The 26,387-nt window shown below is 69.1% G+C and overlaps 1 protein-coding gene across 1 annotated transcript in view; it reads right to left on the bottom strand.

The window, feature by feature from the left end:
- Positions 1-26,387, bottom strand: part of COL7A1 (collagen type VII alpha 1 chain) — a gene marked incomplete at its 5' end in the record, with an annotated part of 32,348 nt that overhangs the window by 3,647 nt on the left and 2,314 nt on the right. Inside the window, 106 exons of the mRNA XM_081105896.1 lie at positions 376-424; positions 558-611; positions 707-784; positions 941-1,057; positions 1,154-1,216; positions 1,393-1,455; positions 1,574-1,627; positions 1,696-1,749; positions 1,930-2,010; positions 2,276-2,311; positions 2,577-2,648; positions 3,062-3,133; positions 3,281-3,337; positions 3,432-3,467; positions 3,581-3,616; positions 3,808-3,852; positions 3,965-4,024; positions 4,188-4,223; positions 4,360-4,431; positions 4,561-4,668; positions 4,765-4,824; positions 4,906-4,941; positions 5,953-5,997; positions 6,074-6,118; positions 6,216-6,257; positions 6,331-6,366; positions 6,464-6,532; positions 6,668-6,748; positions 6,823-6,858; positions 6,937-6,999; positions 7,139-7,171; positions 7,320-7,364; positions 7,520-7,555; positions 7,641-7,676; positions 8,157-8,201; positions 8,342-8,404; positions 8,511-8,555; positions 8,632-8,700; positions 8,874-8,927; positions 8,999-9,034; positions 9,122-9,322; positions 9,403-9,522; positions 9,662-9,697; positions 9,982-10,029; positions 10,114-10,149; positions 10,224-10,259; positions 10,374-10,469; positions 10,803-10,838; positions 10,915-10,950; positions 12,190-12,234; positions 12,320-12,382; positions 13,120-13,155; positions 13,361-13,441; positions 13,517-13,552; positions 13,845-13,880; positions 13,953-14,033; positions 14,153-14,182; positions 14,345-14,371; positions 14,605-14,649; positions 14,891-14,962; positions 15,162-15,206; positions 15,384-15,419; positions 15,701-15,781; positions 15,877-15,912; positions 15,995-16,054; positions 16,127-16,171; positions 16,275-16,307; positions 16,510-16,542; positions 16,693-16,728; positions 16,802-16,846; positions 17,172-17,207; positions 17,291-17,335; positions 17,504-17,539; positions 17,631-17,690; positions 17,775-17,837; positions 17,931-17,984; positions 18,063-18,089; positions 18,329-18,406; positions 18,512-18,565; positions 18,706-18,741; positions 18,903-18,938; positions 19,020-19,091; positions 19,565-19,627; positions 19,695-19,739; positions 19,829-19,855; positions 19,939-19,968; positions 20,066-20,238; positions 20,319-20,465; positions 20,542-20,668; positions 20,909-21,045; positions 21,130-21,276; positions 21,354-21,482; positions 21,682-21,828; positions 22,147-22,269; positions 22,479-22,625; positions 22,705-22,830; positions 23,041-23,184; positions 23,339-23,458; positions 23,703-23,846; positions 23,943-24,068; positions 24,158-24,301; positions 25,316-25,444; positions 25,526-25,675; positions 25,747-25,863; positions 25,941-26,087; positions 26,183-26,299. Coding sequence (XP_080962022.1) covers positions 376-424; positions 558-611; positions 707-784; positions 941-1,057; positions 1,154-1,216; positions 1,393-1,455; positions 1,574-1,627; positions 1,696-1,749; positions 1,930-2,010; positions 2,276-2,311; positions 2,577-2,648; positions 3,062-3,133; positions 3,281-3,337; positions 3,432-3,467; positions 3,581-3,616; positions 3,808-3,852; positions 3,965-4,024; positions 4,188-4,223; positions 4,360-4,431; positions 4,561-4,668; positions 4,765-4,824; positions 4,906-4,941; positions 5,953-5,997; positions 6,074-6,118; positions 6,216-6,257; positions 6,331-6,366; positions 6,464-6,532; positions 6,668-6,748; positions 6,823-6,858; positions 6,937-6,999; positions 7,139-7,171; positions 7,320-7,364; positions 7,520-7,555; positions 7,641-7,676; positions 8,157-8,201; positions 8,342-8,404; positions 8,511-8,555; positions 8,632-8,700; positions 8,874-8,927; positions 8,999-9,034; positions 9,122-9,322; positions 9,403-9,522; positions 9,662-9,697; positions 9,982-10,029; positions 10,114-10,149; positions 10,224-10,259; positions 10,374-10,469; positions 10,803-10,838; positions 10,915-10,950; positions 12,190-12,234; positions 12,320-12,382; positions 13,120-13,155; positions 13,361-13,441; positions 13,517-13,552; positions 13,845-13,880; positions 13,953-14,033; positions 14,153-14,182; positions 14,345-14,371; positions 14,605-14,649; positions 14,891-14,962; positions 15,162-15,206; positions 15,384-15,419; positions 15,701-15,781; positions 15,877-15,912; positions 15,995-16,054; positions 16,127-16,171; positions 16,275-16,307; positions 16,510-16,542; positions 16,693-16,728; positions 16,802-16,846; positions 17,172-17,207; positions 17,291-17,335; positions 17,504-17,539; positions 17,631-17,690; positions 17,775-17,837; positions 17,931-17,984; positions 18,063-18,089; positions 18,329-18,406; positions 18,512-18,565; positions 18,706-18,741; positions 18,903-18,938; positions 19,020-19,091; positions 19,565-19,627; positions 19,695-19,739; positions 19,829-19,855; positions 19,939-19,968; positions 20,066-20,238; positions 20,319-20,465; positions 20,542-20,668; positions 20,909-21,045; positions 21,130-21,276; positions 21,354-21,482; positions 21,682-21,828; positions 22,147-22,269; positions 22,479-22,625; positions 22,705-22,830; positions 23,041-23,184; positions 23,339-23,458; positions 23,703-23,846; positions 23,943-24,068; positions 24,158-24,301; positions 25,316-25,444; positions 25,526-25,675; positions 25,747-25,863; positions 25,941-26,087; positions 26,183-26,299 — 7,368 coding nt within the window. The remainder of the gene's footprint in view (positions 1-375; positions 425-557; positions 612-706; positions 785-940; positions 1,058-1,153; positions 1,217-1,392; positions 1,456-1,573; positions 1,628-1,695; positions 1,750-1,929; positions 2,011-2,275; positions 2,312-2,576; positions 2,649-3,061; positions 3,134-3,280; positions 3,338-3,431; positions 3,468-3,580; positions 3,617-3,807; positions 3,853-3,964; positions 4,025-4,187; positions 4,224-4,359; positions 4,432-4,560; positions 4,669-4,764; positions 4,825-4,905; positions 4,942-5,952; positions 5,998-6,073; positions 6,119-6,215; positions 6,258-6,330; positions 6,367-6,463; positions 6,533-6,667; positions 6,749-6,822; positions 6,859-6,936; positions 7,000-7,138; positions 7,172-7,319; positions 7,365-7,519; positions 7,556-7,640; positions 7,677-8,156; positions 8,202-8,341; positions 8,405-8,510; positions 8,556-8,631; positions 8,701-8,873; positions 8,928-8,998; positions 9,035-9,121; positions 9,323-9,402; positions 9,523-9,661; positions 9,698-9,981; positions 10,030-10,113; positions 10,150-10,223; positions 10,260-10,373; positions 10,470-10,802; positions 10,839-10,914; positions 10,951-12,189; positions 12,235-12,319; positions 12,383-13,119; positions 13,156-13,360; positions 13,442-13,516; positions 13,553-13,844; positions 13,881-13,952; positions 14,034-14,152; positions 14,183-14,344; positions 14,372-14,604; positions 14,650-14,890; positions 14,963-15,161; positions 15,207-15,383; positions 15,420-15,700; positions 15,782-15,876; positions 15,913-15,994; positions 16,055-16,126; positions 16,172-16,274; positions 16,308-16,509; positions 16,543-16,692; positions 16,729-16,801; positions 16,847-17,171; positions 17,208-17,290; positions 17,336-17,503; positions 17,540-17,630; positions 17,691-17,774; positions 17,838-17,930; positions 17,985-18,062; positions 18,090-18,328; positions 18,407-18,511; positions 18,566-18,705; positions 18,742-18,902; positions 18,939-19,019; positions 19,092-19,564; positions 19,628-19,694; positions 19,740-19,828; positions 19,856-19,938; positions 19,969-20,065; positions 20,239-20,318; positions 20,466-20,541; positions 20,669-20,908; positions 21,046-21,129; positions 21,277-21,353; positions 21,483-21,681; positions 21,829-22,146; positions 22,270-22,478; positions 22,626-22,704; positions 22,831-23,040; positions 23,185-23,338; positions 23,459-23,702; positions 23,847-23,942; positions 24,069-24,157; positions 24,302-25,315; positions 25,445-25,525; positions 25,676-25,746; positions 25,864-25,940; positions 26,088-26,182; positions 26,300-26,387) is intronic.

Raw genomic sequence — 26,387 nt, 5'->3', positions numbered from 1 at the left:
ACACAGGCAGGGACGGAGGGACCAGAGAGCACAGGGGGAGACAGAGCGGCCGAGCAAGGACGGAGAGACGTTGGGAACAAAGGGCGAGAGAGAGGAGACAGTGCCGGTCAGAAAGAGGCTGGTGTGAGACAGCGGGTGGGGGGCAGGTGCCCCGGGGCCGGAGCCCCCCCCACGTCAGGCCCCGGGGCCAGCTCGGCCCCCCGACCACCACACACACGCCACACTGGGCCTCAGGGACCACAGTCCACCCGCTCCTCCTGGGTCTCCGCGGGGAAGTCCTGGCCCCCCCATCCCCACCCCCTCCTTGACTCCTGCCCCCCGAACGCTCTCGGCACCGCCTGGCCCTGCCGGGGTGCTGGGGTGGGGTCCACTCACCGCAGTGCTGACTCATCTCCTGACGCACAAAGCCCCGAATGTCGTCCTCCTGGGAGCACCGGGCACACGAGGCAGGGAGCGTGGAGGGACAGCGTCAAGCTGGGGCCCGGGGCCCGGGGTCAGGGGTCAGGGGTCAGGATGTTGGTCCGAGGGCAGGGCCCAGCCCACCCGGCCACACTCACTGTCAGCGCGGCTTCTCCCTTCTCGCCTCGGGGGCCAGCAGGTCCAGGCCGCCCCTACGTGCAACGGGGGACCAGGATGTGACCTCTGACCTCAGGGACACCAGAGGTCACCCCAGTCCCTGACCCCAAGCCCAGAAATCCCCACTCACCTGCTCCCCCCTCTCTCCGGGGGCCCCAGGGGCGCCAGGGGCACCCACCACACTCTCTCCACGGGGACCTCGCTCACCCTGTCGGACACAAGGGCCGAGTGAGCGGGGTCAGAGGTCTGGGGTCAGAAGTAGGGCATTTGGGGATCACAGGGTCAGAGGTTAGCATCCGAGGTCAGTGAGGCTGAGAGAGTCGGGCAGGTTCAGGGGTCAAGTGCCAGGGTCAGGGCCCCTCACCTTCTGGCCCTGGAGTCCTTCCGAGCCTTTGGGGCCCACACTGCCGGGCGGCCCGGGGGGGCCACTAGCACCGTCACTGCCCCTGGGCCCTGGGAGGCCCCCAATTCCTGGGAAGCCCTGGGGAGAAACAGGTCAGGGTCAGTGCTCGGAGCCCCGAAGATGGGGCCCCCTTCCGGAGAGCCCCAGCCCCCCACGGCCTTGGCCTCAACTTACCCGCTCCCCTTTCTCGCCCTGGTCACCCTTGGGCCCCGACTGCCCGTCAAAGCCTCGGTCGCCCTGGCAACGGAAGGAAGCATGAGAGACCCTCCGCCTCGGCCTCCAACGGCCGCCCTTCCGCAGCCCAAGCACCGAGGACCCTCTGAGCCTGGACCGCAGCCACTGGGCTCCCGGGACCCGCCCCCCCACGCCCCGTGCCCCCCCACGCCCCGTGCCCACTGGGGAGAGGCCCGTACCTTGGGGCCGACCAGGCCCTCCTTGCCAGGGGCCCCCACCTGGCCCGGCTCCCCCGGCTCCCCCTGGGGAGAGAAGACATGAGCGGTGAGCGAGGCCCTGGCCCCCCGCCCTCCCCCCGCCCTCCCACCCCCTCCCTCCGCCCTCCCACGCCCTCCCCCCACCTGGGTGCCCCGCACTCACCACGTCTCCCTTGTGTCCGGCCAGCCCGTGTCGGCCCGGGGGCCCGGCCTCTCCCTACGGTCAGTGGAGGGTCAGCCGAGGCCTCGGGCCCTGCCGCCGCCCACGCCCCCTCCCCTCTGTACCTTATCGCCCTTCTCTCCATCCAGGCCACAGGCGCCCTTCACCCCACGCTCGCCCTGCGGGGACAGGAGGTGGGAAGGGACCCCGAGCCCTGAAACCACTTCCGAACCGGCCTGACCTACCAGCCCACCGTCAGCCTGGACACCGCAACCTCTGACCCCGACCCCTGACCCGACCCCAGACACCGCCCCCAACATCAGGCCTCCCGACCAGGAAAAAACCCAGTCCCTTCCCACCTTGAGGCCCCGGGGACCCACAAAGCCCATCTCTCCTTTTTCTCCGCGGACGCCGGGGGCTCCGTCCTTTCCTGGGGATCCCTGGGGAGAGGGCAACACGAAGTCGGGGGGTCAGGGAGGGTCAGAGGGAGTCGTCCGGATATAACACAGGGGACACCATGGGGGTGAGGCACCCTCGGGGGGCAGAGTCTCTGGGAGGGCAGGGTATTCCAGGGGGACAGGGGTCACCACGTGGGTGGACCATCCTAGGGGTCACTGTGAGGTGGGGGCCGCGGGCAACTTGACACCATAGAGTACGGGGTCGTCATAGGGTCAAAGGTCACCACACGAGCAGGGGGCACCTTACCGGGTCTCCAGGGATCCCCGCAGCACCGGGCTCCCCCTGCGGGAAACGGGGAGGGAGGTGGCCCCTGAGTGTGACTGTCCCCCATGCGGCCTGCCTGCTGCATATGCAGCCGGGCGGGGGGGGGGGACGGGGTCAGGGCCCAGCAGCACCCCGATCCTGTGGGAACACATGTGGCCAACAGGGAGCGAGCCCAGAAACCCTCCAACGCCCGGGGCACCACGGGCCACGTGTGGTCGTGTGGCGTGTGACATGTGACGTGTAGCGTGTGGCATGTGGCGGGTCTGTGCCGGGGAGGGCTTGCCTGAGGTCCTGTGGGTCCGCGTGCTCCCAGCGACCCGGCCGAGCCCTTGTCGCCCGGCTCCCCCTTGGCGCCCTGCGGGGTGACCGGGAGGGACCGTCAGCGCCCGCAGACTGGAGGCTGGGACCTGCCAGCGGCTCCTCCACGCCCGCACCTCCCCTTCCAGCCCATGGACTGGCCCGTGTCCCACCCCAGGTCCCCAGGCCCGGCCCCTCCCTCTTACCACTGGGCCCCTAAACCCACCTGGGGTGCCCCTGATCCCCAAGAAGCCTTTTCCTGTTCCCAGAGCCGCCCCCCCCCCACTGTGGCCCTTGAGCCTCTGTGGAGCCCCCAGGTCTGCTGTCCGCTGTCCGGCTGACCCAGAGGTCACTGTGGCGACCGACCCCTCCCCCTGACGCCCTTCCCCCTCTTACCCCCCTCCTGCTCACGCTCCCCTCCCAGCCTCCCAGGAACCCCTCCTGACCCGAGAGAGCACCCTCTCCCCACACCTTCTCTCCAGGAATCCCAGTGTCTCCTCGAGGTCCTTTCTCGCCATCTGCACCTCGCAGCCCTCGCTCACCCTGGGTCAGGGGTCAGGGGTCAGGGGCAGGGGCTGGAGGTCTCTCACCCTCTGAGGGTTAGAGCTCTCGGGCCTCCTGGCCCTGCCCCCCCGGGACTCCCACCCGCACCCCAGGGAGACCCCGTCTGCACAGGGAGCAGCCACTCACCATGTCCCCCTTGGCACCCCGCGGCCCCGGAGGCCCCAGAACTATCGCCGAGTCGCCCTGCGTGGACGGGGAAGGGGGAGGGGGGGAATGGGATAGTCAGAGGCGTCAGGAGCCCCGAGCCCCCCCTCGCCTCCCCCAGGCCCACACTCACCCTGTCACCCTTCAGCCCCGCGGCTCCAGGGTCGCCCTGTGGGGTGCAAGAGTGTGAGTCTCCCCCAGACGGAGGGGTCCCCAAGCCCTGACTTACAAGGCCACCCCCCACCTCCACGCACACACCCCAGGCCTTTCCCAAGTCCTTACCTTCTCCCCGCGCTCCCCGCGGCTGCCTGGGGGGCCCTGTGAGAGAAGAAGCCTGTGAGCTCAGCGGCTCTGGGGGGCCAGTGGGGAGACAGGTCAGGGGTAGGGGATGGGGGGCCCCAGGGAATTGGGGGGACAAAGGCCCAGAGCGGAGCCCAGGCAGAAGGAGTCCCCGGGAACAGAGGGCCGGGCAGGTGCTAGAGCCGCCCCACGCCTCCCGGGGGACCCACCGCAGGGCCTCGAGGTCCCTCCGGGCCGGGGTGGCCGTCTTCACCCTGGATGGTGACATTGAATTCACTGAGTCAGAAGTGGGGTTACAGGCGAGATGAGCCATAAGGGGGTCCCAGGTGGCTCGTCCAGTGGGCGTGGCCGCGGACAGGTACGTACCCGGACACCTGGCTCCCCGCGCTCTCCACGCGCCCCGGGCAGCCCCGCTCCAGGGTTCCCCTGCAGGTCAGCAGGACACCGGGGGTAAGAGCCAGAAATCGGGGTGGTGGGAGGGCAGAGGGCTGTGGTAGGCCAGTGGGGTTGGAGGGGTGATGGGGTCAGTGGGGTGGACGGGTCAGGGGGGTGGAGGGTGAGGGGTCAGGGGTCAGCACTGTCCACCTACCTTGTCTCCTTTGAGTCCGGAGGCCCCGGGTGCCCCCTGTGGGCAGAGGGAGGTGAGGTCCCGGCCCCTCGGAGGCGCACCCCCAGCCACCCAGCGAGGCGCAGCCCACCCAGGCTCTCGTGCGGACAGACTGCATACAGAACGGACACGCGGGGTGGGCACCTCTACTCACCGCCGGCCCTGGTGGTCCCGGAGGCCCCGAGGGACCGGGGGCCCCCTCTCTCCCTGGGGCGCCGGCCAGGCCCTACCGGAAAGTGAGCGAGAGAAGCAGAGTGACCGGGGGCCTCCCCGACTGCCTCCCACCACAGGGAGCCGGCAGGCCTGGCCGCCCCCTCCCGCCCCCTCTCCACCTGCTGCCCCGCAGCGCCCTTACCCGCTCTCCGCCGGGGCCCGGCTGACCCGTCTCTCCCCGGGGGCCCGTCTGGCCGGGGAAGCCGACGATGCCGGGAGCGCCGGGGGGGCCTGAGGCGCCCACGTCCCCCTGGACACAGAGAGCCAAGGCAGGAGTGTCCCGGGCCCTCCCAGCCTGGCCCCCGAATGCCCCCTGCCCCCACCTGGGGACGGGGCAGCGACTTACCTTCGCACCTGGAGGACCGCTTGGCCCAGGGGGGCCCTGCACCCCGACTCCCGGGTCACCCTTCGAGGGAAAGGGGACAGGTTAGGCGCAGGGAGTCCCAGGGCCGCCACCCCCAGCAGGGACACTTTGGGGCGCACGTACCTTCTGACCCTTGAGTCCTGGGGCCCCTTTAAAGCCCTGAAAAAGGCAAAGGAAGCAGCGCTTGAGGAGAACGTGCGCCCCGGCTCAGGCCGCTCCAACGGGGTCCCCGTGAGCCGCGTGTAGATGTGGCCGCGGGCACCCGGGGACGCGGACGTGTGGCCACGGGCACCCAGGAACTTAGAGGTGTGGCCACGGGCACCCGGGGACGTGGACGTGTGGCCGCGGGCACCCGGAAACTTAGAGGTGTGGCCACGGGCACCCGGGGACGTGGACGTGTGGCCGCGGGCACCCGGAAACTTAGAGGTGTGGCCACGGGCACCCGGAAACTTAGAGGTGTGGCCACGGGCACCCGGGGACGTGGACGTGTGGCCGCGGGCACCCGGAAACTTAGAGGTGTGGCCGCGAGCACCCGGGGATGTGGACGTGTGGCCACGGGCACCCGGAAACTTAGAGGTGTGGCCGCGAGCACCCGGGGACGTGGACGTGTGGCCACGGGCACCCGGAAACTTAGAGGTGTGGCCGCGGGCACCCGGAAACTTAGAGGTGTGGCCATGGGCACCCGGGGATGTGGACGTGTGGCCACGGGCACCCGGAAACTTAGAGGTGTGGCCGCGGGCACCCGGGGACACAGACATGTAGCCAGGGACTGGCTGGAGGGAGCTCAGAGGCGATCAGGGACTCACGAGGGCACAGACAGAGGGACGCTCAGTGTGACCACAGACACGTGGAGCTCACAGTGAGCCGGCCACGTGGACCGTGAATGTGATGCATGGATCGGACACGTCCTGTCCACAGACCCAACTCGTACGCGAAGCACAGACGGGCGGGAAGGGGCCACACACATGCTGCTGCCCCGAGACCGGGAGGGGGGTCAGGAGCCGGAGGCCGGGGCTGGACACACGGAAGCGAGACGGCTGCGCCCGGGGAGTGCGGCCGAGCACGTGAACGGGGCCGTGCCCAGGCGTGGGCTCAGACTGGGCGCAGGCCGGGGCGCCCGTGTGTGCGAGGGAACCCCTCCACCCAGGCTCCACGCCAGACCAGACTCACATCCTCCCCAGGGTCTCCGGGCTCCCCGGCTCGGCCGGCTTCTCCCTGCACAGAAAGGGGGTGAGAGTCAGGCCACCCTCCCTCCCCCTGCCCAGCGCTCAGCCTGGGGCCAGCCCCTCACCTTCTCTCCCCGCGGCCCGGGCAGTCCACGGTCCCCTTTGGCTCCCTGCAGAGAAGGGCGGAGGCAGCAGGTCACAGGAGGGCAAGCTCCCGAAGCCGGAGGTCAGAGGGCACGCAGATGCGGACGGAGGCGCCACACTCACCGGCTCTCCCACCAGGTCTCGAGCAAGGTCTCCGGGGGCTCCCTGCGGGGAGAGGGCTCAGTGGGGATCCCGGGCCCACCCCTGCGCCCCACCTCCCGGGCACCCCCACACTCACCTTCTCTCCCTTCACTCCAGGGGGCCCGACCACAGCCTGTGGGGAAGGCCAGTGAGTTCCCGCACCTCCTGCAGCTACCCCCACACTCTGCCCTGGGTGGGCCCTGCAAACCATGCTGGGGGGCAAAGGTCACCTGTCCAGGCGTCCCCATGGGTCCAGGTTCTCCTTTAGGTCCGACAGGGCCAGGCAGGCCTGGCGATCCCTGTGGCAGAACAGGGAGGAGCTCAGTGCCTCCCCCTCCCCCCCCTCCTCCCCCCTCCCCCCCTCCCCCCCTCCTCCCCTCCTCCCTTTCTCCCCCTCCCCCAGGAGCCCTGTCGCAGCCTCAGGGAACACACACCGGCAGGCCTGGGGCTCCTCGGTCTCCATCTTTGCCTCCAGCACCATCGCGACCCGGGGCTCCCGGCTTCCCGGTCTCCCCCTGGGAGGAGGGCTCCGTCAGGGGCCGGCCCGCTGCCGCCCGACCCGGAACCCAGCCCCGACCTCAGGACTCACCACTTGTCCAGGCAAACCCGGCGACCCCTGGGGGCCCTGAGGGAGAGAAGTCGACTGTGAGGGGAGGCAGGAGCACGGGCAGGGACGGGGCCCGCGGGCGGGGGGCTCACTCACCACCAGGCCGGAAGCACCGGGGGGCCCGGGGAGGCCCACAGGTCCGGGAGGTCCAGGCAGGCCCTGGGGGAGAGAAGTCAGCGGGCGCCCACCCCCCCGCCCTGCGACTCTGACCAAGGCCTGGCCACCCCCCGCCCTGCGACTCTGACCAAGGCCTGGCCACCCCCCGCCCTGCGACTCTGGCCGCGGCCTGGCCACTCACCCGTCCTGGTGGTCCCGTCTCTCCAGGCTCCCCCTGCGAAGACCAGACATGAGCCCCACAGCAGCTCGCAGCCCCGCCCACAGCCGCCAGGTGGGCACCTTGGCGCTCAGCCCAGCGGGGGCAGAGGGTACCCCGCGCTGCACGGCTCCTCCCAGCCACACCCGCACACGCCTGCACTCACCTTCAGCCCCGACGGCCCCTGCGGCCCCGCGGGACCAGCGAGACCCTAGAGAGAGAGGTGTCAAGGGCAGGGGTCAGGGGTCAGAGCCACCCCCCTGGGCTCAGGGATCAACACAGACAAGGTCTGGCTCCTCCGTGGGGCCTGACCCTCCCCCACCCCCGTGCCCCCCCCCCTGCGGGGCGGTGCCGCCTGTCACTCACCGGGGCCCCAGGTGGTCCAGGGTCTCCGTGGCCACCCTGTGGGAGAGAGGGTCCGAGGAGGCCGTGCTGCCCCTGTGGGGCTGGGCAGGAGGGGCAGGAGGGGAGGATTCTGGGTACTCACCGCTGGGCCAGGGGCCCCCCTTGGACCTTGCAGGCCCTGGAGAGAGAAGGGGCTGCTGAGCCTCGATCCGAGCCTCACTTGGGCACGTCCATGCCTCCACCCCCAGCACAGGTCACGCCATCCATGCCCAAGGCTGCTCCTCATGGACAGCACATACGGGCCTGTGCGTGCAGGTGCACAGATAACCCCCTTCCCCCCACACACACACCCACACACGACACCCACACACACACACACACGACACCCCCCACACACACACACGACACACCACACACACACGACACACCACACACACACACGACACACCACACACACACGACACACCACACACACACACGACACACCACACACACACACACACACCACACACGACACACCACACACACACACACACACATCCTGCGTCCGCACTCACACCCGGCTCACAGGCCCCCCCAACCCCACCCCCCGTCACTGAGCCCCGGGGAGCAGGGGTCACAGCAGCCCCCGAGCCCAGCTCCTCCTGCCTCCACTCACCGGCTTCCCTTCGGGCCCAGCCACACCGCGCTCTCCCGGCAGACCCTGCAGAGAAGGGGTTTCAGGCCGCGCTGTCCCTACCCCGCCCCACAGTCTGTCCGTCCGCCCCCCCTCCCCCCGTCCCAGGCGCTGCAGACGCTGGTCCAGGCGCCGCGGGTGAGCCCACAGGCGCCCGCAGGACTCACCGGGATGCCGCCTTGGCCCCTCTGTCCAGGCTCCCCCTGCTCGCCCTTGCTGCCCGGCGCCCCCTGCAGGTGAGTAGCTCGCTGAGGCCCGTCACTGCCCTCCGGTGCCCACACACCCGCCCAGCGGGCCCCGCAGAGCAGGGGGCGGGGGCGGGGGCGGGGGGCTCACCCTGTCTCCTTTGGGGCCTCGGTCGCCGTCACTGCCTGGCTCCCCCTGTGGGGACGACATGTCAGGCCAGGCCCCGGGCCCCAGGCAGGAGGTGGGCCCCAGGCTGACCCCACACACCGACCTTCGCGCCCTTGAGTCCAGGGGGTCCTTGCTCCCCAGACGGCCCAGGACCTGGCTTGTCCACGTCCACCTACGAGCACAAGGTCAGAGGGGAGAGATGCGTCTGTCACGGAGGCATGGAGAGGTCATCCCAGGTCACAGGGGCCAGAGGTCATGGGGTCAGAGACACCACATGGCGTTTCCGGGCTACACTAAAGGCGGCTTCCTAGCGACAGCAGGCACAGGAGGGGGCGGGGCGGGCACCTTGTCGCCGGGCGGTCCGGGGGGTCCGGGGAGGCCCGGGGGGCCGGCTCTGCCCTGCGGGAAAGAGAGGGGGTGGCTGCCTCGCCAGGCCTTAGGCCGCGCCGCCCGAGGCCCGCCCAGCTCACCTGTTCTCCGCGTTCTCCTTTCTCTCCCCGTTCTCCCTGAGTGCACAGAGTGGGGTGGGTATGTTTGTGGGGAGTCCAGCTCCTGACCCCCCTTCCCTGGCTCCCGGCATCCCCCAGGCTCACCCGTTCTCCTGGCCTTCCTGCCTCCCCCGCGACCCCAGCCGAGCCCGGGAGCCCAGGAATGCCAGGCTTCCCCGGCTCCCCGGCCAGGCCAGGAGGTCCCGGGGCGCCCCTCTCCCCGAGGGCCAGGCCGGGCGGCCCCTGCGGGCCGGGGTCTCCACGGTCTCCCTTCAGCCCGCGGTCTCCGGAGAAGCCGATGGGGCCCTGGCGGAGGGAAGAGTGAGTGCTGGGGGCCCTGCGACCCTGCCCCCCCCCCCGGGCACCCACCGAGCGGCCTCACACACCTGCTTGCCTGGGGGGCCCTGCTCGCCTGGGTCCCCCTTGGGGCCGCGCCGCTCAGGCCCGGGCAGGAGCTGCCCAGAGCTCTCGTGCCAGGTCTCCACCATCTCCCGCAGGGCTGAGGTCTGAGGCAGGGAGGGGCTGTTGCTGCAGCCCAGGCCCTGGCTCCCGCCCCGCCCTCCCCCCCCGCCCCGCCCCCGTGGGCATACTTGCCCCATGCCCCTCCCCCCTCCCGTGCCCACACCCAGACCCCAAACCACCGACCTTGATCCCAATGTTTTCCAGCAGCCGCTCCACATTCTGGAAACACAGGCTGGGTGAGGGGGTGCCCGTGGGAGACAGCCCTGCCCCTCCCTTCACGCCGGGATTCGCCTCCATGCCTGCTCCCCGGACTTTCTCCAGGGCCCTCAGCCCCGGGTTGAGGGCGCAAGGCCACTGGGAGCCCCGCCTGGCGTGTCCCCTTGCCCAGGTTCCCGAGGGGAGGCTGCAGGAATCCAGCAGGGCCAGCGGCCGGCAAACAGGACAGACTGTGGGACCTCACACGGGGCGATAGGGAGGGGGCCCCCGGAGGCCCCAGCACTCACCGGGCTGCTCCCTGGCTCTCCTCTCAGGCCGCGCTCCCCTGGGAGGCCCTGGGCACAGAAGAGACAGGGTGCTGGGCCGCGTGGGGGCGCGTGCGCTTGTGTGGGCCGGGCAGGGGAAAGGGGGGACCTCACCTGCTCGCCTTTGGATCCGGTGTCCCCTCGGTCACCCTGAGCACAAACAACGGTCAGGTGGGGGTGCCCAGCGCGCAGCCTCCCCACCTCCTCCCCAGCAGGCCGCTCACCTTGGGGCCCGGACTTCCTGGGACGCCAGGGAAACCCTGAGACGTGACAGAACACGGGGGTCACACAGGACCGTGGGCCGGGGCGGGGGTCCGGTGGGGATGCCATGGCCGCTGTTGCTCCCAAGTCCTACGTTCCCCCTGAACACTCACCTGGCCGGGAGGGCCCACCTGCCCGGGGAGGCCCGGGGGGCCGGGGAGGCCAGGGCTCCCAGGGGCTCCGCGGTCACCCTTGGGGCCATCGTGACCCTGTGGAGGCAGCCGGCATCAGGCCCTGAGGTCCCAGAACGACCGGAGCCATATCCCAGGGTCATGGGTCAGCGTCAGCGTCAGGGTCATGGGTCAGCGTCAGGGTCATGGGTCAGCATCATGGGTCATGGGTCAGCGTCAGGGTCATGGGTCAGCGTCAGGTTCATGGGTCAGGGTCATGGGTCAGCGTCATGGGTCATGGGTCAGCGTCAGGGTCATGGGTCAGCGTCAGGGTCATGGGTCAGCGTCATGGGTCATGGGTCAGCGTCAGGGTCATGGGTCAGCATCAGGGTCAGGGTCATGGGTTAGAGGTTGCAGAGGACTCGTACTCACTTCTCTCCCGGGGGCGCCCGCGTCTCCCTTCTCTCCCTGTGGAAGGAAGACAAGGGCGCTGCAGCCACGGGCCTGGTCTGGGGCCGAGCGAAGCCCAGGGGCGGGGCTTTACCTTCCTCCCGTCCTCGCCGGGGTCCCCAGCTTCTCCCTGTGGACAGAGGACGCACATCAGCCCAAACAGCTCCAGCGTCTGACCGTCTGGGCAGCGGTCAGGTGACCCTCCGAGCCCATAGCTCCCCGCCTCCGTGGTCTCGGAGCCTGGCCTGTGGCCTGTGGCCTGTGACCATCCGTGTGAGCTGTTGCACGCCAGCGGGTGTGCCTGTGCAGGTCTGCTGGCTCCACCCGTAACTACACATATGCTCTGTCTCTGGCTTCCTACACGTAACCCCCCGCCTGCACATATCCTGGGTCTGTGTGTCAGCATGTGTGCCTGTGCGTGGGTCTGCGTGTCCCGTGGGCAACACTGGGTAAGTGCGTGTGGGCGGGGCTTATGCCGCACGCACTGGATGAACACGTGTCTGTACGTCCCTGGGGCTTGAGAAGTGTCTGTGTGACTTGTCTGCAAGTATGTGTATCATCTCAGTATGTGTGGCGCATGTATGTGTATGAGCGACTACAGATACAAATGCACGTGTCCATGTCCCAGAGCGTGTACATGTCAGAGCCTTGAATGTGTGTCTCGCCAAGTCCCAACACAGGTCCTCATGCGGCCCTGGGTCTGTGTCTTAGCACACGTCTGAGTGTGTGTGGAGGTGCTTGTGTGACATGTTTCCACGGGCCCTGTGTATGGCTCCCCCATGTCTGCTCATTCAGCCTGTGTCTGTGACTCCTGGTCCGTGGCTGTGGGTTACCCTAGCCACAGCTGTGGGTGTGGGTGTGTCGGCCCATCTGAGCGCACCAGTGTGCCCACTGAGCTCACTGCAGCCGCTGTGTGCACACACGGGTCATGTCTGCCCATCTCAGCGTGTCTGTGTGTGCGCTCCATGCCTGCACCCCGGACTGTTGCATGTGCAGGCGGCCTGCACGTCCCATGTGTGTGCATGTGCAGGCAGCCTGCGTGTCCCGTGTGTGTGCATGTGCAGGCGGCCTGTGTGTCCCATGTGTGTGCATGTGCAGGCGGCCTGCGTGTCCCGTGTGTGTGCATGTGCAGGCGGCCTGCGTGTCCCGTGTGTGTGCATGTGCAGGCGGTCTGCGTGTCCCGTGTGTGTGCATGTGCAGGCGGCCTGCGTGTCCCGTGTGTGTGCATGTGCAGGCGGCCTGCGTGTCCCGTGTGTGCATGTGTAGGCGGCCTGCGTGTCCCGTGTGCATGTGCAGGCGGCCTGCGTGTCCCGTGTGTGTGCATGTGCAGATGTTTCTCGGCAGGTTCGCCGTCTGCCCTGACACTTACGTTTTTCCCATTCAGGCCTGGCTTGCCGTCCTCGCCCGGCTTTCCCTGTGGGAAGAGACCATCGGCTGGAAGTCAGAGCTGGGGTGTGGGCGGTCGGGGGGCAGAAGGGCACCAGGAAACCAAGACTCACCAGTGGTCCAGGGAGGCCAGGGGGGCCGGGAGGTCCTTGTTCTCCTCGGAGGCCCGGAAGGCCCTGGAAAAAGCCTTTGCTAGGATTGAGGGCACACATGGCCTGGGAGGACCCTATCAGGATGCTCCTCCAGCCGGGCCTCTGTGGCTCGGTGGTGGAGCCTTGACCTGTGACCAGGAGGTCACGGTTGGATTCTGGTCGGGGCACAGGTCCGGGTTGCGGGCTCGATCCCGCAACCTCCCGCAGGAGGAGCCGATCCACGATTCTCTCATCACGGATGTCTCTCCCCCTCCCCCTCCCCCTTCCGCTCTGACACCAATAAATACATTTTTAACAAGATGCTCCTCCTCTAGCCGAAACCCGTTTGGCTCAGTGGATAGAGCGTCGGCCTGCGGACTGAAAGGTCCCAGGTTCGATTCCGGTCAAGGGCATGTACCTTGGGTTGCGGGCATATCCCCGGCAGGAGATGTGCAGGAGGCAGCTGATCGATGATTCTCTCTCATCGATGTTTCTAACTCTCTATCTCTCTCCCTTCCTCTCTGTAAAAAATCAATAAAATAATAAAATATATTTAAAAAAAAAAAAAAAAAAAAAAAGATGCTCCTCCAGTGTGAGACCCACGGCCACGGCTGAAACTCCCAGGGGAAGGGACCAGGGCAGAGGCCAGAGTGGGGCTCGGCCAGCACCTGCCGGGACTGGACCCCTGAGGACAGGACTCGACCACCTCCCTCCCTGCAGACGGACACTGGACCCTGATGACGGCGAGCTCGGCCCCGCCCCCCACTCCTCCCCTTACTTACGTCTCTCCCGGGGTCCCCAGCTTTGCCCGGAGCACCCTGGGAAGAGACCCACAGTGGCCATGGGGTCAGGGGCCCTGGTTCCTATGGACCCACGGCCGGCAGGGTAGCAGCACCCCCCCAGGCAGGTCCTGGGAGACGCACCCGACCCACCCAGAGCACATCGACACCATGAAGACCTCGTGAGGCCAGGGCCACTCAGAGGGGTGCGGGGAGGGGGCGCCAGGCAGGGACCATGACTCACGTGCAGCCCCGGGGGGCCAGTGGCTCCTGGCTTCCCGTCCAGTCCATTGCGGCCGTCCAGGCCAGGGGGGCCCCGGTCGCCCTGGGGAGAACCAAGGGGTCAGAGGCCTCCAAGGAGGAGCCCAAGCCACAGCCAGCAACCTCCACCTCCTCTCACCTTGTCTCCTGCGGGGCCGCGAGTGCCGGGGTCCCCCTGGAGGGAAAAAGGTCAGAGAGCGGTGAGAGCAAGATGGGGGCGCAGGGTCCGGCCGGCATGGCTCAGGGGTCGGGCATCAACCCATGAACCAGGAGGTTGCTGGTGCGGTTCCCCTCAGGGCACAGGCCCGGGTCCCCGGTGTGGGGCGCGCAGGAGGCAGCTGATCCATGATTCTCTCTCATCACTGATGTTTCTCTCTCCCTCTCCCTTCCTCTCTGAAGTCAACACAATTATTAAGAAAAAAGAAAAGATGGGGACGCAGGTTGATGGGATCAAGCACATCACTCACCTGTGGGCCTGGGGCCCCCCGAAGTCCAGCGATGCCCTGAGGATGAGGCAAGGAGGAGTCAGAGCCGCTGCCCAGGCCTCCCCCCTCCCCGGGCCCAGCCCCACTCACCCTCTCCCCGGAGGCTCCGGGGGGGCCGGGGTCCCCCTTGGGCCCTGGAGGTCCGTCCTGTCCACGGTCCCCGGGCTCTCCCTGCGGCAGAGACAAGCCGTTGTCCGCACAGCCCTGAGCCGCGGGCACGCGAGGGGCGGCTGTCGTGGGGGCCCCGGATGCCCTGTGCTCAGCCTCGCTCCACCCACAGGCCCTGATACCTTCTCTCTGGCTCCGACTCCCGTGTCCACCTGCGGGAACGACAGGGAGGGGCGTTCAACCAGGGAGGCGGCTGGTGGGCAGATGGGGCCGCGGGGGCTGTGGGAGTCAGGGGAAGGGAGGAGGGGCACAGCGAGGCGCCAACAGGGGCGGGAGAGGGGACCACAGAGGACCAGACCGAGCTCAACCCTTACCAGCCGTCCTGGGGGTCCTGGGGGCCCCTGAGAAAGGAAGTCATGGTCATCCCCGAGCCCTGAGGCCCCGGGCCTGGCCCAGGTTTGCCCTCCCAGAGACCCCGCAGCCCCCACTGCCAACCCCGGAGGGCCAGGCAGGCCTGGAGTGACCATCAGCGCTCCCCACCTTGACCCCCAGGCCCCTTACGTGGCCGCTGACCAGCTCGAGACTAGAAATCCCCAGCACCCCCCCCCACCAGCCCAGACACTGTACGACTCACCGGCTCCCCACGGTCCCCTTTGGGCCCAGAGGGTCCAGGGCTGCCCTGCAGAAAGTCAGAGGTCAAGGTCACTGAGTTTACACAGAGGTTTCGGGGAGCTTTGCGAGCACCCCAAGGACTCAGGGGATCCTGGTGGTCTTTGGGGGTTGTGACGAGGGGGTCGCAGGAAATGAGGCTTGTGAGGGGGCAGCATTTCAGGGTTGGGATAGCAGGATCGGGGTTGGGAACTGGATGGTTGGGGATGGAAGTTGAGGTCAGGGATCAGGGGTCAGAGGTGAGGACTCACGTTCCGCCCGTCTTCTCCGGGATCTCCCTGGTCTCCCTTCTCACCCACAGGCCCCCGAGCTCCTGGCAAACCCTGGGGAGGCAGCTGGTCTGAGCCAAAGCCCCCGGCCCCCCTGTACCGTCCCAGGTTCCCCATCACCCCAAAAGCCACGCAGGGTTTCCCGTCACTGCACGCCTCCTGCAGGGTCCCCCTCACCAGCCTCTCCCCAGTGGTCCCACCACCACGCCCTCCTGCAGGCCCCGCCCTCCTGCAGGCCCCGGCCACGCCTCACCCGCAGGCCTCGCTCGCCAGCTTTTCCCGGCAAACCTGGGTCCCCCTGGGATGGAGAGAAAGCGCGGAGTGGTGAGCGGATCAGACGAGCTCAGGGAGGGCCTGGGCACTGGGCACGGCCGGACAGGCTCGGGGAGGGGGGACTGATGACCTGGGGGAGGTCCCAGCCCAGGGTCACAGTTCAAGGGTAAAGGGTAAGAACCCACAGGCCAGGGGGACTCACCGGCGGGCCCTCGTCGCCTTTCTCTCCAACTTCGCCCTGTGAGACATGGGGGTCAGCCAGGTCCCGGGACCCCGGAAATGCCCGACACCCCATCCCAGAACCCCCATCCCAGGTCACCCCACCACGGGACCCCAGAGAAGCCGGACACCCCATCCCGGGACCCCGGAGATACCGGACACCCCACCCCAGGACACCCCATCCCAGGTCACCCCACCACGGGACCCCAGAGATGCCAGACACCCCATCCCAGGACCCCGGAGATACCGGACACCCCATCCCAGAACCCCCATCCCGGGACCCCCACACAGCCCTCTTACGTCTCTTCCTCGGGGGCCGACAGGTCCTGGGGCGCCGGGCCGCCCGGGGTCGCCCTTCTCTCCAGGTGGCCCCGCGTCACCCTGCGGAGGAGGCAAGAACGGGGCTGCGTGTGGTGGCCAGAACCGGAGGGGAGGGGACCCCACACCTTGGCCTCACCCAGGGCACAGGCACTCACCGGGGGTCCAGCTCTGCCAGTGAGGCCGATGGGGCCCTGTGGGGCACGGGGGGCACAGGACTTAGCTGGTCTCCCAGACACCCCCTCCTCTGACTCCCCTTTCCCCACAGTTACTCACCCGGCTCCCAGGGTCGCCCTTGGGGCCGGGGTCTCCAGGAAGAGCCAAGCCAGGAGGGCCCTAGGGGTGGGAGAATGAGAAGTCGGGGTCGGGGAGCCTTCACCCCCCTCCCCCCAACACTCCCTCACTCACCGGCTCCCCTTTGGCTCCCACAGCTCCTCTGGGCCCCACTTCTCCCTGGAGGGACAGAGACCATCAACAATCACGCCACAGCCCTCACGACCTCCCCTGTGACCGTGACCGCTGCCCTGTGACCACCGCCCTCGCTCTCCCCACTCACCTTCTCTCCTTTGACGCCCCCACCAGCAGGTCCCTGCAAACAAACGACATCAGAGCTTGCTGGCCAGGCTGGCCCCCAGAGCTCATCTGCCCGAGCTCCCAGTCCCGCTGGGAGGTCACGGGGTCACCGCACGAGAGTCAGCTGAGCCGGAGCCGCCCCGGGGTCCCGGGGCCGCTGGCTGGCAGGTCAGTCTCCTGCTCGAGGGCCTCCCTGTGCTCGGAGCCCCCGCACTCACCGAGGCAGGATCCCCGGGGCGGCCGGGCTCCCCCTGCAGAGAAGGGACAGAGGCAGAGATGGGACAGACCCACCGAGGAAGCCAAGGCCCGTGTCTCGCTGCCCAGTCCCTGCTGCGGGGCCGGGGGTGGGGCACAGCCCCCAGCCCCCAGCCCCCAGCCCCCAGCCCCCAGCCACGACCCACCTTCTCTCCTCGGCGGCCAGTGGGTCCGGGTGGCCCCTGTGTGGAGACAGCGTGAGCCCAGGAAGGGGGACCCATGAGGCCCCCCCGCGCCCAGCACAGTCCCACTCACCTCAGGACCCTCCGCGCCCGGGTGCCCGGTGACTCCTGGCAGCCCCTGGGGACGAGGAGGAGAAACGCTGGTGAAGGGGGGGACGGGCAGTCGTGGCAAATGGCAAACCAGGGCCAGAGGTTGGGGTGGGGCTGGAGGGCGTCAGGCCAGACCAGGCTGCAGGTCTGCAGGGGTCAGACTCAGCCAGGACGGGGAAGCCCAGGTCAGTGCAGCAGGGTCCGAGCTAAAAGCAGGTCCCTGGGCTGAGGGTCCGCACTGCCCCCGCATGTGAGGAGGGGCAGGGGCAGGGCCATGGGTCAGGGCGAGAAGTCAGACCAGGAGGGGCCAGAGCCCAGGTCACGGGGCGCGAGCAGCGGGGCGAGTGGCTCACCTGGGGTCCCACCGGGCCAGGGGGTCCACGCTGGCCCTGACGGAACAGAACGGGTCAGAGCCGAGTCTGGTCCCAGACACCCCCCCCAGGGCCCTGAGAGCCCCCCAGGCTGCACTTACCTTCTCTCCAGTCTCACCCACAGCCCCTGGCAGCCCCCGGTCGCCCTGAGGAGAGACAGGAGAGGGGCCTTGATTGTCCGCCCGTCTGGACCCTGAAACCACGATCTGACCGGGAGCGAACCCTTACCTCCTAACCTCCCCACCCCCCCACCCCCGTCCTCTCGGGTCCCAGAGTGTCAGCCTCACCCCAGACCGCTCCTAAGAGGCACTTACTCGGGAGCCAACATCTCCAGGAAGTCCCCGGAGGCCCTGGGAGGGGTGCAGAGGGTTAGGCTCGGGCAGAGGGTGGAGCAGGGGCTGAGGGCTGAGGGTCGGGGCTGGGGCCATGCCCCGCACTCACCGGCTCACCCGGGGGCCCAGGTGGTCCTGGGAGGCCTGGGGCTCCGTCCTCACAGTCGCCCTGAGGGAGAAACAGAGGGTCCATAACCTGCTCCCCACCCCAGGCCCTGCCCCAGCCCTGGCACCAGCAGGTCAGGGGTCCTACCTTCTCTCCTTTCTCCCCAGGGGCGCCCGCGGGGCCTTGGGGTCCGGGGCTTCCAGGGAGACCCTGGGAGGAAGGGAGTACACATGTGAGCCCCAAACTGTAAGGCCCAGCACCCACCCTGCTCCAGCAGCGCCCCAGCCCCTCTGGGGGCCTCACCGGCAGCCCGGGATCCCCGGCAGCAGTGCCACCCGCGCCTGGTCCAGGGGGGCCCTGGCGAGAACAGCAGGTCAGGGGACGGTCACGGGGAACCTGCTCCCAGCCACCCCTGCCACCCTGTCCCTCGCTTACCCGCTCCCCACGGTCGCCTTTGTCACCCTGGAAGACAGATCGTGACCTCGTGACCTCGTGACCCTGGACCACCCCTCCACTCCCAGACACAGGAGGAAGGAGGGTCACCGGGCCCAACTGGACAATGAAGGTCATGGGGTCACTGAGGGGCCACGGGGGGGAGTCGAGGGTTCCCACGGGCTCAGACGGACCCGTCGGGTTCAAAGGGAGTCACCAGGTCAAAGGGTCGCACTGAAGTCATGAGACCATGAGGGTCATGCTGTCACCTTCACAGCTGCTCCAGGAGGTCCTGGGGGACCCCGAGGTCCTGGGTCCCCCAATGGGCCCTGAGATCCAGGAGGGCCCTGATGGAGAAGACAGCGTATAAAGCACCCCCCACAGACCCCCCACCCGCCTCCCGTGCCCCCCCCCAGCCCGCACCTCACTGCCCCGCGCGCCCTAGAGCTCACCGGAGGTCCAGGAAGGCCTGGGCCATCGCCCCCCGCCACTCGGCCGGGCTCTCCCTGCAGGACAGAGGGTGCAGCAGAATCCTGGGTGCAATTCTGGGCACAGGAGGCTTGCGGGGGGGGTGGGGAGCCCCTGGAGGTGCCCCCGCTATTCCTTATGGGGCCTTAGGGAACCCACCTCCTCCCCTTCCACTTACTGGCTCCCCCTTTGGGCCTCGAGGTCCTCGCTCTCCCTGAGGACAAAACAGGCCAAAGGGTGATGCTTGATCTCAGGTGAGTCCCGGGTGGGCCCCCACGGGCCAACCCCCACCCCCACCCCCCGCCCCTGGTCCCCGCTCTGCACAGAGAGCCCTGGGAAGATGCTGGGAGAGCAGAGAAGGGACCACAAACTCACCGGATCTCCACGAGGGCCGGGCCCCCCTGGGGAGCCCTGTAAAGGAGGCCGGAGTCAGGACACCACCCCTCCCTCTGCATGACCCGCCGTGCGACCCGCAGGGCAAGGCGCACTCACCTTCGGGCCAGGTGTCCCAGGAATCCCAGGGAGGCCAGGGCTGCCTGGAGCCCCATCCACCCCAGGGGAGCCCTAAAGAGGCAAAGAGGTCAGGGCTGGGGGGGACCCTCCCAGGACCCTCCTCCTCCCCCTCCCCTTCTCCCTCCCTCTCCCCCTCCCTCAGGGCCCCTGGGGGAGCCCAGACTGTTCTTTATCCGACTCCTGGCTCTGCAGGCCCACGGTGAGTGCCGTGGGGGTGGGGCCTGGGGAGAGGCTGCCCCTCCAAGCTGGACGGAGCCGGCTCCGGGCCCAGGGCAGTGGCCTGGCAGTGGGGCTTCCTGCTCCTGCGACTCAGAACTTCCACCAGGCTCTCCAGGGTCCAGGGGATGTCAACCCCCCTCTCCCCATCCCCACGCCCTCTCTGCTGCAGACTCCTCCCCCAAATTTCTTCATAACTGCACAGAAGTGGGCGCCATCAGACCCAGCGAGGCTCCTAGGGACACCTGTGGTCTTAACGGCTCTTTCCGTCCCTCTTTCCCCAGGAACCGCAGCGGGTCCACACTCACCCTGTCGCCCTTCGCCAGGGAACTCCCAGGGGGCCCCTGGGGGCCAGGAGGGCCAACCCTGCCCTGCAGGAGAGAGCAGTGAGCAGGCTGCCCGGCCCGGGCACAGGGGACCCGCACGGGGGACACTCACCGGGAGGCCGGGGGGGCCGGGGGCCCCGTCTCGTCCTTTTAGACCCTAGAAAGGCGTGGCCAGTGAGACCCGGGCTGCCTGCCTCCCCTGCCCCACTGACCCCCAGCCATGCTCTCCCCCACCAGGCTGCTCACCGTCTCTCCGGACTCCCCCTTCTGGCCCTGGGGAAAGACACGCCGGACAAAGGTCAGAGTGGCCAGCGAAAGGCATGGCCCTCGCCCCCCTCTCAACCCTGGACACTGACCTTCGGACATTGCACCGTGCAGGGCTGTGGCTGTGGACACGGGGTCTCCTTAAGGCCAGGCAGTTCCGCCCAGAGCCGCCAGACCCCCTCTCTCCACGCCCCAGCCCCCCAGAGGCCCCTTCCAAACCTGCGGGGCAGAGGCTGCCTGGCACAGGGCCGCTGCCAGACCACTGACTGCCCGGTCCAAGCTGGGCCCGTCGTCCACCGCGAAGAAGGTCTGCACAGGGCCCGTGCCCGCCGCCAAGCGACGCAGCTGCTCCAGGTCGGCCCCCGCCAGGCCCAGGGCCGTCACTTGCAGCCCTGAGGAGGGCCCACAGCCCGCATGACACCCGCTGGCCAGCCCCCCGCCGGGCGCCCCTCCCAGCAGCCCCGCACCTCACCCGCGGCCTGGGCCTCGCGGACGGCGTGGAAGATGTCGCCTCTCAAGGGCTCGTCCACTAACAGCACCATCACCCCCGGCGCCTGCCCGCGGCGCCCGGGAGCATCTGGTGCCAGCAGGTATCTCTGGGCGGAGGCCACGGCTGCGCCTGGAGAAAGGACGCGTCAGAACCCAGGCGCCGAGCTCCGGACGGGAGCCCACGACCCCTCCACTGCAGCCCTTACCCAGGTTGTTCCCACTGGGGTCCAGGTAGGGGATGTCGCGGATCCTCTGCAGGACGACGCCGAGGTCATGGGAGCCGTTCAGCGGGAACAGCGGCGAGGCCCGGTGACTGTAGGACAGGAGGCCCACCTGGGGGAGGGGACACAGAGCCTGGACGGGGGCCCAGAGCCCGAGGGCAGACTCAGCCTGAATCAGCAGGGGCAGCAGTGATGGCAGGAGAGGGCGCGGAGCAGCAGGTCAGACCTGGCACCCGGGGAAGGGCTGGGAGGGACCCTGGGCCCGCGGTAGGTGGGGACAGGGTAGCTGGTGCGGAGCCCAGGGTGGGGGGCAGCGGGACAGGCCGGGGTCGGGCTGCCTCTGGGGCCAAACCTGGACCGCCTGTGGCCCGAGAGGCCCAAGTGCAGACACCAGACGCTCCAGGGCTGTGGTCACGGCGGCTGAGCGATGGGCGCTGTCCCGCGTGGTGTGTACCAGGAACACGACGTCCATCAGGCCTCGGGGACACGCTGCGGGGGGCGGGGGGGCGAGTTACTGAAGAGGCTGGTGCGTCTGGCCACCCCCTCGGCCCCCCCCACCCGGTGCCGCCATACCTGGGCTGTGTGTGACCGAGGCCGGCGGACCCTGGACACCCTGCTGGACGGGCGTCAGGGAGAAGACGTAGGCTATGCCAGGCTCTAAGCCTGTCACCCGCTGGGAGCTCGAGGTGCTGGGCAGTGTCTGTGAGGCCCCGGGCACTTCTGCAGAGCACAGCACTCGGCTAAACAGCAGCCCCCGTGGGGCCCCCTGCCAGCCCCCCGGCCTGGCCTCCCCTCACCTCGGCCCCCAAGTGGCCTCCACGCTAGGACGTAGCTGGATGCTCCAGGCACCGGGCTCCAGGCCAGAGTCACCGAGTTGACCGAAGTGTCCACCACACGCAGCTCAGCGCCCGGGACGCGAGGTGGCTCTGAGGAGGAAGCCAGGGCCGGGGCTCAGCCTGTGTCCTGAGCACCCAGGGGGGACCTCAGGGGGGCCGGGCAGGTGCATGCTAGGGGAGGAGGTGGTAGGGGGGCTACAGGGGAAGTCACTCAAGGTCACGGGGTGCAGGAAACCAGGAGGGTGGTCAGTGGGGAAAAGAGCACCCGGGAAGGGCCCTCTGGGCTCACCCGTTTGCGCTGTCACCTCCGTGGGGGGCCCCTCCCCGGAAGGCCACCGGACACTCAGCCACACGCGGTACCGGGTCCCAGGCTCCAGCCCGTCCAGTTCATAGCCGCTGAGCTCGGGCCCCAGGACCCGAGACTGGTCCTGGCCGCCTGGGGCAGGCGTGGAAGGAGGGGCGGGGGGTGTCACAGCCCAGCGCGAATGGGCCAGCCACCTGGCTGACCCGCACCCACCTTCCTGACCGTGACCTCGCAGACCGCCAGGTCCACCTCCTGACTCAGCCTCCCCATTCCTGCTGCCCCTGCCCAGTGGACAGGCTCTGCCCGGCTGATCCCCGATGGACGCGGAGGCCACCGACGCCCCTGACAGGCCGTGCCCGCCATCACTGGCCGTGCCCACAGCCCCCCCTCCCCCCCCCGCTGCCCACAGCCCCCCCCCAGGGGACCCCCCCCCCCCAGGACACTGCTCACCCTCCGGTCGCCAGCGCAGCCGGAAGCCCTGCGCCCCGGGCACCGGCTGCCAGCGCAGGCTCAGCGAGTGCGGCCCTCTCCGCACCACGCGCAGGCCCTCCAGGGCGGGCGGGGCCGCGGGCGCTGCGGGGAAGCGTGGGAATCAGGAGGCTCCGCCCCCGCGTCCCGGCGCCAATCCCAGCCGGCCGTGGAGCACGCCCCGCCCTCAGCCGACCCCTCTGCCTATCCCAGACGTCATCCCGCCTCCCTCGGCCCCGCCCCCAAGGCTCTCGACCAATTGCGGGTCCCTAGTCCCCTCGCGCCTGTCCCGCCGCCCCAGCAGCCTGGCCTACGCGTGGTGACGACGATGGAGACAGGGGCGCCCTCGCGGTCCCCGACCAGCGCCGTGACCCGCACCGCGTAGCTGACTCCGCCCTCGAGCCCGCGTATCTCTGCGGAGTCCGCGCTTCCCGGGAGCAGCTGCTGTCTCGTGGGGCCACCTGATGGGGCACAGGCGACAGTCAGGGCGGTGGACGCAGGGGCCAGCGCGGCCAGGGGCCAGGGCGGGGCGGGCGGTACCGTCGCTGCGGCCCCAGGCCAGTCTGTAGGCGGTGGCTCCGGGGACGCCCACCCAGGTGACCCGCAGGACATCTCTGGACGCGTTGAGGATCTGCAGCTCGGACACGCTGCCCACGGGCTCGGGCTCTGCGGGCGAAGGAGGGAGAAGGGGTCAGGGCCACTGAGTGGGCAGCTGGAGCGCGCGGAGGGCGCCCTGGGCGGACTCGCGGTCAGTGGGGGAGGTGGGCGTGGGAAGAAGTCACTGGGCGGGAGCCGGTGGCCGGCTGGAGCAGCTAGGAATGCCCGGCGGGCCGGTACTCCTGACATGCGATGGGCAGCTGGCCGGGGCCCACTCACCGGTCCTCACAACCACAGAAGTGGGGGTCCCCTCTACACCGGCCACGTGGGCCCACACGCGCACTGTGTACTCTGTGTCCGGCTCCAGCCCGTCCAGCTCGGCCGTCGTGGCTTCCCCAGACACCAGCTGGGATTTCTCTGGGCCTGGGGTGAGGATGGAGGCAGCTCCAGGGCTAGCCAGACGCTGGCCCCCCTGCCCTGCCTGGCCCCCTAAGAAACCCCCAGCCTCTACTCCAGCCGGACCTGTCCCTCACAGCCCTCCCGACCCTCCGGTCCCCTCCCGACCCCTGACCCCCACCGTAGCCTGAGTGCCAGGAGACCCTGTATCCTGTGGCGCCAGGAACCGAGCTCCAGGCAATGGTGACAGAGGAGCTGCTGGCTTGAGTCACATGGACGGTCTTCACTGGGCCCAGTGGGTCTGAGGGGAGAGGCAGTGGGGAGTCTGTTGGGGGAGGTACTGGGGGCCTGACTGAAGGCAGGTATCTGATAGGGGGGCGGTCACAGGCGAGAGGCAGAGGATCTGAAAGGGCTGGGGCTTGGGAGGAGGCCAGGGAGACTGGAGGGGGAAGAGGAGGCTCCGAGGGAGGAGGCGGTGGGAGTCAGAAGGCGGAGACTGGAGAGCCGGGGAGAAGCAGGGGCCCGAGAGGGGAGGCGGGTCTGACCAGTGCGTGCGACGGTGACGGAAGCAGGGCCCTCCTCTCGCCCCCGCCGGGCCGACACCGACACCTGGTAGGAGGTGCCAGGCCGCAGCCCCACGATGTCCATGCCAGTGGAATCCGGGGACAGTGTCCGGCTGGCCTCTGGGCCTAGGGTCAGAGGGAAGTGTTGGCATGGCTCCTGCTGCCCCTTCGGCCCCGCACCCTGAGCGTTCCCCTCAACAGCCCCCCACACCCTCCACGGACCACTGTCTGTCCTCCAGCTAATCCGATAGCCACTGGCTCCAGGCACCGGTCCCCAGGCCACCCTCACGCGGGTTAAATCCGATGCCACGACCCGCAGCCCTGGGATAGCCAGTGAGGTTTCTTGCTCTGGGGGTTAAAGACAGAGATCAGGGGTCAAGACAAGGGTCAGTGAGCCAGGCAGCTGCCCCCCACCCCCACCCTCCTGCGGCGCTCACCCCGGCGGACAGTGAGGGTGCTGGCACTGCCCTCACGGGCGCCCACTCGAGCGGACACCCGCACGGTGTAGCTCAGCCCCGCTCGGACGTCATCCAAGTCAAAGGTTGTCTGACTCCCAGGAAGCACCTGGGTCCTCTCCACTCCTAAAAGAGCGGCGGGGAAGCAGGGAGTCATGAGACCCGGGATGTGGGAGAGGCACAGGGGGAGGTCGCTGGTCAGTGATGGACAGACACTGTGAGGGATGGACTATGGGTTGGGAGGGGAGAGATGAGAACGTGAGAAATGAGGAGCCAGTGATGGACAGTGAGACGGGATGATAAGGGCCATGACAAACGGAGATACAGGATGGTGGGGGGCAGGGGGCAGGGACATGGACGTAGGATGGCAAGGGGCAGGGGGCAGGGACATGGACGTAGGATGGCGGGGGGCAGGGGGCAGGGACATGGACGTAGGATGGCGGGGGGCAGGGGGCAGGGACATGGACGTAGGATGGCGGGGGCAGGGGGCAGGGACATGGACGTAGGATGGCGGGGGGCAGGGGGCAGGGACATGGACGTAGGATGGCGGGGGGCAGTGGACAGGGACATGGATGTAGGATGGCGGAGGGCAGGGGGCAGGGACATGGACGTAGGATGGCGGGGGGCAGGGGGCAGGGACATGGACGTAGGATGGCGGGGGGCAGGGGGCAGGGACATGGACGTAGGATGGCGGGGGGCAGGGGGCAGGGACATGGACGTAGGATGGCGGGGGGCAGGGGACAGGGACATGGATGTAGGATGGCGGGGGGCAGGGGGCAGGAACATGGACGTAGGATGGCGGGGGGCAGTGGACAGCGATGTGAGGTGACAGGTCACATTCCGACAGGGTTCAGAATTGGGTGGGGACGTGCGATGGAGGTCAGCGTGGACAGGGGTCCCAGCAGGGCGGGGGGTGAGCTTGGAGGTGTGAGAGGTGAGGCCACGGACAAGGAAGTGGGGCAGGAAGTGGCGACAGATGGGGTGGAGCAGTGGAGAACAGCAGAGCCCGCGACAGGTCTGGGCCCAGCGCTGCCTCTGGAGGTGGAGGGACAGGAGTCAGGAGACGGTGTGAGTGCGACAGGCTGAGGGCTGGAGCTTCAGTGTGTGTGGGGGGGGGGGGGGCTGCTGCGTCCGCCTCACCCTGGGTGCCGCTCACAGCGATGCGGTACTCGGTGGCACCCGGGACTGGGCTCCAGGACAGCCGCACCCGCTGCCCTGGCAGCTCGGTCGCCCGCAGGTCTGTCACGGGGCCCACCGGCCGCTCTGGCCCTGTCGGAGGCCACAGCGTGAGGGCAGCCCGGGGCCCCCGTCCCTGCCCCTCCGGCCTGGCCAGGCCCCCAGCGCCCTCACCAGTGGGGACCACGGTGGCAGGCGTGGCCACCTCCTGGCCCTCCAGCAGCGTGTAGAGCGTGAAGCGATACTCCGTGCCCGGCTGCAGCCCCTCCAGCTGGTAGCGGGTCACCTCCGAGGGCAGCACCAGCTTCTGTGGCGCCTCCACGCCTGCGGGCGGCAGGGTCAGGCCGGCTGAAGCCAAGCCCAGCCTGGCCGCCCGCCCTCCCTTCCGTACTGACCGCTCTCTCGCCGCCACTCCAGCCGGTAGCCGCGGGCCTCGGGGACCAGGTTCCAGGACAGGAGGATGGAGGTGGGGCCCAGGATGACCGGGCGCAGTGTCTGCTCAACGGGAGCGCCTGCCCGGGCACAGGGCCGTCAGGGGCCCCGCCCGGTGCCCGCCCGCCCAGCCTGCGGGGAGCGCCCAGCCGCTCACCAGTGTGGGCCGTCAGGGAGGTGGCCGGCCCCACGTGACGGCCATGCAGGGCGCTCACGGTCACCTCGTAGTCTGTGCCAGGCTTCAGGTCACGAAGCAACACGGACCCCTGTCCCGGGCCCAGCTCCTGCTGCTGCGTGGGCCCCCCTGGACGGGCGCACGGCGGGGTTAGTGTTGCCGACCAGGCCCCTGCCACCCTGTCGGGGCGCAGAGGCGCCCTTCAGCCCACACCCCTCACTCACCACTAAGGAGCCGCCAGGACACCCGGTAGCCGGTGGCCCCGGGCACGCCCCGCCAGGCCACCAGGAGGCTGTGGGCGGTGGTGTTCCGGACGGTCAGCTCCGGCCCCTCCAGGGCGGCTGGGGAAGGTGGCACCAGGATTAGCGGAGAGGAGTGGGGGTTACTGGGGTGGGGGGTGAGGTGGGGGGGCCGAGGGTAGCAGAACTG

The sequence above is a fragment of the Myotis nattereri genome (genome assembly GCF_964212035.1).
Source record: "Myotis nattereri genome assembly, chromosome: 14".
NCBI lineage: Eukaryota > Metazoa > Chordata > Mammalia > Chiroptera > Vespertilionidae > Myotis > Myotis nattereri.
Note: the sequence above shows the minus strand (reverse complement) of the source record. Positions and strands in the feature narration are given on the sequence as shown.